The sequence below is a fragment of the Mustela erminea genome, chromosome 19, assembly GCF_009829155.1.
Source record: "Mustela erminea isolate mMusErm1 chromosome 19, mMusErm1.Pri, whole genome shotgun sequence".
Classification (NCBI taxonomy): Eukaryota; Metazoa; Chordata; class Mammalia; order Carnivora; family Mustelidae; genus Mustela; species Mustela erminea.
Genome location: NC_045632.1, coordinates 7,980,854 through 7,988,615, shown reverse-complemented (window position 1 = coordinate 7,988,615; position 7,762 = coordinate 7,980,854). Strand labels below are relative to the sequence as shown.

At 45.9% G+C, this 7,762-nt stretch overlaps 1 protein-coding gene across 1 annotated transcript in view; it reads left to right on the top strand.

Moving 5' to 3' along the window:
* The first annotated feature begins 3,307 nt into the window (after positions 1–3,307).
* LOC116579140 (zinc finger protein 345-like) overlaps positions 3,308–7,762 on the top strand; it is a 43,853-nt gene continuing 39,398 nt past the window's right edge. Inside the window, exons 1-2 of the mRNA XM_032324127.1 lie at positions 3,308–3,396; positions 4,138–4,223. Of these exons, the coding sequence (XP_032180018.1) occupies positions 4,208–4,223 (16 nt within the window). The 5' untranslated portion in view covers positions 3,308–3,396; positions 4,138–4,207. The remainder of the gene's footprint in view (positions 3,397–4,137; positions 4,224–7,762) is intronic.

The following is a 7,762-nucleotide window of genomic DNA, read 5'->3' as shown; positions in this document are numbered from 1 at the left end:
CGCCTAAAAAAGTGTGATAAAAAGTGAGGAGGATGGGTTTCACAGCATGAATCAAGCAGTCTTCTTGTCTATTTCTGGTTTTAACGCCTGGGGTCTACGGTTGAGCAAGAAGGTTAGTTGACAGAACTTCAGTAATTATTTATCTTCCCTAAGTGAATCTTTTTACCGTTTGACTAGTATCTCAGCATTTCCCTCAACTTCTGCCCCTGACGACAAACATGCTAATCTTCACATTTATTATTTTGATTTTTTATGGATTCCACATATATGTGGGTTATATGTGGTTATATACAGAATTGATTTATTCTTGTGTGTTGCTTATTTAACTTGGCAAAATGTCCTCTGAGAACATCCTGCTGCAAATGGAAATATTTCCTTCACTTTTAAGGCTGAAATAGATACACACACACACACACACACACATTACTTTTTTTCTTTTCTTTTTTTTTAAGCTTTTATTTATTTATTTATTTGACAGAGAGAGATCATAAGTAGGCAGAGAAGGGGAAGCAGGTTCCCTGCGAAGCAGGGAGCCCGATGTAGAGCTCCATCCCAGAACCCTGAGATCATGACCTGAGCTAAAGGCAGAGGCTTAACCCCACTGAGCCACCCAGATGCCCCTTTTCTTTTCTTTTTTTTTTAAGTAGTCTACATGCCCAGCATGGAGTCCAGTGCAGGGTTTAAACTCATATCACTGTGATCAAGAGTCAAATGCTTAACCCACTGAGCCACTTTTCTTCACTCATTTGGGAGAGAATATGTGATGTCAAAATAAATCACTTTGCATGTGGGTTGTTTTGAGTTGAAGGCAATTATGACCCAGCAGACTCAGGAAATGGTATTTTGCCTCTCATTTAACTGCCAAAAGAAATTAGATAGGGGACCTTAATCTGGAAGAGAGCTAATACTAGAGTTAATTTTTTTTTTTGAGAAAGATTCATCTGCCTGTTGTGGAAAACATTTGCCAACATTTATTTGCTCTTTCCTTTTTCCTGAGAATATACTTCCCCCTTTTTGAAATTCTAAATTCTAAATTCTACCCCCTTCTCCTTAGGTCAGAATGGCATATGAACATCATTTGCTTGTCTTTGAGTCTATAATATTTTTGAGGTTCTTATAATGAAGAAATTAAATTTGTTTTTCTCCTGTGAATAGTCTGTCTAATGTCAGTTTAATTATTACACCAGCCAAAGAATCTAGAAGGAAAGAGTTTTCCTCTTCTACACATTCATCCCAGTCAATAGGACAACTATAGTAAGATCACTTCATATTTTATAGTGAGAAACTAGTTACTCTCATCTAGAATGGCTAACATAGAGACAAAAAGGATAACATCAAATTTTAGTGGAAATGTTGAGCAGTTAGAATTCTCATATATTGCTGATAGGAGTGTTAAAAGTGCATTCACTTTGGAAAACTGGTGGTTACTCATGAGAGTAAACATTTACCTACTAAAGGGTGATACAGAAAACATGTTAGGGTTCAGAGCCCACAGCCAAGAAAGAATTGAGTCATCTTTGGTGGAAAAAAGGTGGTTTTATTGCTATTTTTATTAATGAGACAGGCCTCTGGGCAGAAAGAGGTGAACTGGGGTCATGAGGAGAGGCAGATTACATACTTTCAAGTGGGGACGAGGTTAGGGATAATATAAGTCTCTAAGGAATTTTGGAAGAGAGATTTCAAGGATCTTGAGGGGATAAGTAAAGTCATTTATTACTATCTAATAAGACTTTAGTCCTGAGACCCTTCAGATGCATATCAGTGGGCCATATGCTTGGAGGATGATTGCCAACATGTATCTTGGGGGGTAGATATAACAGAAATTTCCAAAAAAATTTTTATATGCTAAAGCAGACTTACAGGATCCTAGGGTGGGGGTGGGGGATGTTTGGGATAATGTTAAGCTAAGATTGCCTTTTGCTCTTAGCAAAGTATTAACATCAAGGCCGCTGAGCTTCACTCTACCTGTTTTAAGGACTTGTCAATGGGCTGTAGGAAGTAAGGATATTTAACATTCTTCTTTTTCTTCCACATCAAGAGGAGCATTTTGTCACCCCAAAACATGTCTTTTTTGGAAAAAGGATCAATTTATTTTATTTCTTTAAGATTTCATTTATTTATTGGACAGAGAGAAACACAGCAAGAGAGGGAACATAAGCAGCGGCAGTGGGAGAGGGAGAAGCAGGCTCCTCATCCAGCAGGAAGTCAGGTAGGGGCTAGATCCCATGACCTGGGATCATGACCCAGTCCGAAGGCAGACGCTCAACCACTGAGCCACCAGGCGCGCCTAAAAGGATGATCTTAGATTGGTTATTTTAAAGATACGGCAGATGAAGGCGTCTGGTCACTCCCCAAATGCTTTCCACCGGGATCAGGTGGGTAGTTGCAAAAATGGTCGGTATCTGCTGCCCTCCCATTCAGATTCTGTCTGTTGGTTTGGGTGAAAACAACAGAGTTGTGTTAATTACGGGCTCCAGGGGATCCCAACTGAGGCCAGGAGTAAGCAAGAGGGCTTCCCATTATTTTATGGCCGAGCGCAGGCGCTGGGTCAAGGTAACAGGGTCCCTGCAGCACACAGTTCCTATGCTGTAGAACGCGTGGGCGTCTGTAGGGAGGGAGGCCCCCTGGAAGTGTTGCTGGGTGGACGGGGTGGGGATGGGAGGAGACCCTGGGCCTCGGATCCAGCCCATCCCAAATATGTTGCTCAAGTGTCCTCCTCTTGTCACAAGAAAGAGTTCGGGGCCATGCAGGGCCCAGCAAATGAGGGACACAAACAGGAAAGTTGACCCACACCAAGTACACTCTCAAGATGGGGGAGCAGGAGATCCCCAGGGAGCGCGCGGGAGCCCAGGGATTCGGGTTTCCCCGTGTGAGTGACAGCTGTGGACCAGGGGGAGGACTAGTCAGGACTCGGGGTGGGAATCGGTGGAAAGCGGGGTTTCCGCGCCTTTTCTTCCTTATTTGGTCAGGCGCTTCCGGTCATGGCACCCGCCATCTTGGGCCCGGCTGGTTTGCTCTGTCTTCTGGGGGCCCGCGGCCCGGACGGGCTTGTAACTCGGCTGCCGGGCGGCCGCGGTGCCCGCCGCGCCCTTGCGCAGCTGTCCGGGGAGGACGGGGTTGCCCGCCGGCTGTGAGGCGGGCGCCGACAGAGCCGCTCCGGGCGGGTCTCCGCAGAGCCGCTCATTGTTTCCGCGAGGCTCCCACACAAAGGACCAGGAAGTGCGGCCTTTCCTGCATTTCGCAGTCCCGCCGGCAGGCGAGCGGCGGCGCGGGGAAGCGGCTCCGCGGCTGCTCTGAGGGCACGTCCCCCGACGCGGCTGGGGCTGCGCCTCGACGCTCCTCGGAGAAGGACCTCCAGAGCCCGAGGGGAAGGACGGCGCGATGGCTGAGGCTCAGGTAAGCGTGGCGTCCCCTGTCACCTGTGTCCCCGAAAGTCCCCGCAGGGAGAAGCTGCGGGTGCGGGTCCCACTAGGACGCCGTTCCTGTCCTCCAGGAGTGTGCGGCGGTTTTCGTGACACCTTTTTATAAAGGATTCTGAGGCGGGGGGCACCTGGGTGGCTCCGTGGGTTAAAGCCTCTGCCTTCAGCTCAGGTCATGATCTCAGGGTCCTGGGATCGAGCCCCGTATCGGGCTGTCTGCTCAGCGGGGAGCCTGCTCCCCACCCCCCCGCCGCCTGCCTCTCTGCCTACTTGTGATCTCTCTCTGTCAAATAAATACATAAAATCTTTAAAAAAAAAAAAAATCCCGAGGGTCACCGGTGGCTCAGTCCATAAGGCCTCGGACTCTTATGCGACCTCGGGGTGGCGTGAGGCTCCCGGGGGTGTCCGCTTTCCCCCTCTCTCTGCCCCCTCACCCCCACTGCTCCCCTGCCCCCGAGCGCCTGCGCGCACTCTCTCTCCCCCTCTCTCCCTCTCTCCCCGATAAAATACCTAAAACCCTTTTCTTAGAGGACGCGGACAATACAGCTCTTTAGGATGCTCGCCCGTGTTCCCTCCCTCCCGTGACCTGGCTCCCAGTAGTACGGGAACAATGGTCAGTGCGAATCGTGTCGTGCCCCGCTCAGAAATATTCCCTGCGGGACGGTTCGTGTGAAGACTGCTGTCGTGGACGTGGTCGCGTCCTGGGGTGTCATTTCAGGTTAGGTCTCCGCCGGATCCCTGAGCAGCTGCGGGCCCACCAGGGTTAAGAAAAAGCTCAAGTCAGCAGGATGCACCGTGTCCCCGGTAACTCCCAGGTTCCGGAAGACAAACAGCCCTGCTATTTGGAGTGGGACAGAAGGATGCTCTGTGTGGAATACACCAGAAGGGCGCCTGGGTGACTCAGTCGGTTCAGTGACCGGCGTTTGATATAGGCTCAGGTAGTGATCTCAGTTCAGGGTCGTGGGACTGAGCCCAGCGCCTGTCGCCCACGCTCAGCGGGGAGTCTGCTTGAGATTCTTGCCCTCTGCCCCTCCCAGCTCGGGCTTTCTCTCTCAAATCTTTTAAAAAAAAACTAAAAAAAAAAAAAAAAAAATTACTTTGGACATTGCAGGACGTGGGCGCTACATGTGGCTTGTAATTTGTATAAACCCAATGTTTTCTCATAATTAGATTGGTAATTCTGATTTACTTTTCTGATTTCCTTTTGGGGGCCGTTATGGTATGCCCTTCTCTGCGCTGCGGGCACTGATACCAATTTGCTTCACTGCAGCTGATGCTAACTTCTTCCACTTGGCTTGGTGCCCGCTGCCAGAAACCTCCTGTGTAATGTAAATATGTCTTAGTCATCCGTAAGGGCCGGATGGCTTTACTGAAAGCTGTACAGGAGCCATCGCATTCAAACCGGAAGCCCCCCTCCTCTGAGTTTCTCTTTGCTTGTAGTTTCCATTGGAAAACGAAGGCTCCCTCCTTTGTTGCACTGGAGATGCTGGCTTCTGGGAGTGGTGTTTGTAAATAATTCAGGCCCTTGTCCTGCAGGTTTCTGTTTTACTCCACACCCGTGTCTCAGACATAACTCTCTCTGTATTTCAGAAAAGGAAAACCAGAATCACATAATTAACATGTTCAAGTATCTTAAAATTTTAAAACCTAACATAGTGTAAATGATTACTGAAAGAAAATTTTCAGTGAAATACTAGACCCCGAAAGGTTAGAGGTTTATTTAAATTCTAGTTAATATACATATAGAATGTAAAGCTGTTTTCTTTATAGCTTTCTGTGTGTTTGTCTTTATAGTGTGATTAAAAGACAGAAGTGGCATCATCTGCACAGGGATATTTATAAGTTTTATGGCATTGAAAATGTTTCTTCAGTTACCATGACAGTTTTATATTCTGTCACTTTTAGTGCGTATATAATTGCTTTTTACATGTGTGGAGGTGTGCATAAAATGTAAAAAAGGTACATCGATTTTGTGGCGATGCCTTCTGGTTTCCATCACTCTTCTCAGATTGCTACAGGCTTGTCTCTGTATACTGTTCTGTCCTTTTAGATCAACTCTAGATCAGACAACCTGGATTAAAAGCTAATCCCTTCCATGTACTGGATGTTTGTCAAAATATTCTCATAAAAAGAAGAAGAATGTGTTCTGTTAGATTATTACTTGTGCATTAATTTATGAAAAATCATTAGAATGCTATTTAGTAACCAGTAAATGCTCAAAAAAGTATTGTTGTGCTGTTCTTGCTAATACAGTAGAACCTGTAATTGTTATAAAATGCCTTCAGTTCTAAGTCCTCCAAAAATCCTGAGTTCTACCTCTGTTATTTATTTATTTATTTTAAAGGTAGCCCTTGGCCCATAAGCTACTATCTTCTGTTAGAAATGCAGGCTCCGATCCTACTCCAGAAGTCTGGAACAGAGTCTGCATTTTCACAATATCTACAGTGCAGTGTTGTGAAATTCCAACTCACACTAGAATCTGATAAGTACATTTGTAATCCACCAGTACTTTCCACGTAAGAAATGGACATGACTTAAATTGTTATATAGATTATATGATATAAATGCAGTTCTCGGTAATGTATATGCCTGTGTCGATGCGTTCATTTGACAAGCAATCTTGGGTAAACACATAGTATTTATAATGGTTTGGGGTTCATATGCCATCCTCTTACCTCAGAGCTAGAGAATGCATGTGAGAACATTAGTGTATTAAAAGTTATCTTATGGGGGCAGCTTGGTGGCCCAGATGGTTAAACATCTGCCTTGGGCTCAGGTCATGATCTCCAGGTCCTGGGATAGAGCCCCACTGCAGGCTCCCAGCTCAGCAGGGACTCTGTTCCTCCCTCACCCTCTGCTTCTCCCCCTGCTTGTGTTGTCTTTTTGTGTGTGTGTGTGTGTGTCTTAAATGAATAAATAAGATCTTTAAAAAAATTATCTTACGGATATAGCAGGAAACACACCTAAGCAAGAACCAGTTCTCTTTAATGTAAGCGAATGAACATGAGTTCACGCCTTGGTGAGTCATAGAAGTGCACCAGGTAAAGGTGTGACACAAAGGAAATTTTATTTGCAGCAAACAAGGAGTTCATTGGAAATAATTTCCGAAGCCTTGACTCCCTAAGCAAGGGTGAGTGGGTTCCTTTTACTTAGGGTTAGGATGAATATTTAGAAAGAGGAGTTCTTGCGGAGGCGGGCATTAGGTCATGAACATGCCTTAAGAAAACTGGTGTGTACATAGCTTGGGTGTTACGTAAATGAGCGGAGGTTTAGTAGTAGCATGAGGTAAACGTAACTGTCGGTCACCCCATGGTCCATGTGCAGGTGTGATTTGGAGGTTAAGCTCACACTGGTCTGGGCCACTGGAGCCTTTGTCAGAGCAGTCCTTTTTGCTTAAGGAAGTTTCCATTATGGGGAGCTGTGCACATCAGGTCTTTTGCTTGAGTTGGAAGATAAGCGGGAAGAAGAGCTTAAGGAAAATGGGGGACACAGCTCGCTGGGTACAGGCAGGTGAGCAGTAATGCTCCAGTCTTGGGGTGTAGCTGGAACACATCACTCCTCTGCTTTTACTCTCTTCATTCTTGAGGGACTCAAGGAAAAGGTCCATCTTCCGGAGCTACTTTCCTGCTAGACGTGGGCATATCATAAGGACTGACTGTGGTGCAGAATTTTTCCTCAGCTAATTTTAGATATGCTTGTGGGTCCCCAGGTTTAACCCCAAGCTGCTCATATTTACCATTCGTAATTTTATAGCCTTTGTGTGTTTTGACACAAGTCATGCCAAGCAGTTAAGCATGCAGGGTCCAAATAGCAGTAAGAGCAGTTTGGTTAGTTTATTTTTTTATAATCATACTGACATTTACTAGGGGAATTTACCCCTCAGGGACGGCTGTGTGTATAGCTTTTAGCATTTCTAGGATAATAGTGATAAATAAAATTAAGAAGGTGTTCATTGTGGGGCGCCTGGGTGGCTTAGTTGGTTAAGTTCCTGGCTCTCGATTTTGGTTCAGGTCATGATCTCAGGGTTGTGGGACCAAGTCCAGAGGCTGGCTCCCACGCTCCCGGGGGAGTCTGCTTGAGATTCTTTCCCAGTGCCCCTCCCCCTGCTCACACTCACTCTTCCTCCCTTTCTCTTTCTAAAATAAATAAGTCTTTAAAAAAAAAACAACCCAAACAGATAAAATACACTAGACATCACAGGACATGGATGCTACATACAGCTTATAATTTGTACAAATCCACTGTTTTCTGGGCAGAGATCAAGCTCTGTGCGCTCAGTGCAGTCTGCTCAGATTCTGTTCCTCCTCCCCCACCCTTGTTTGCTCGCTCACTCATAAATAAAT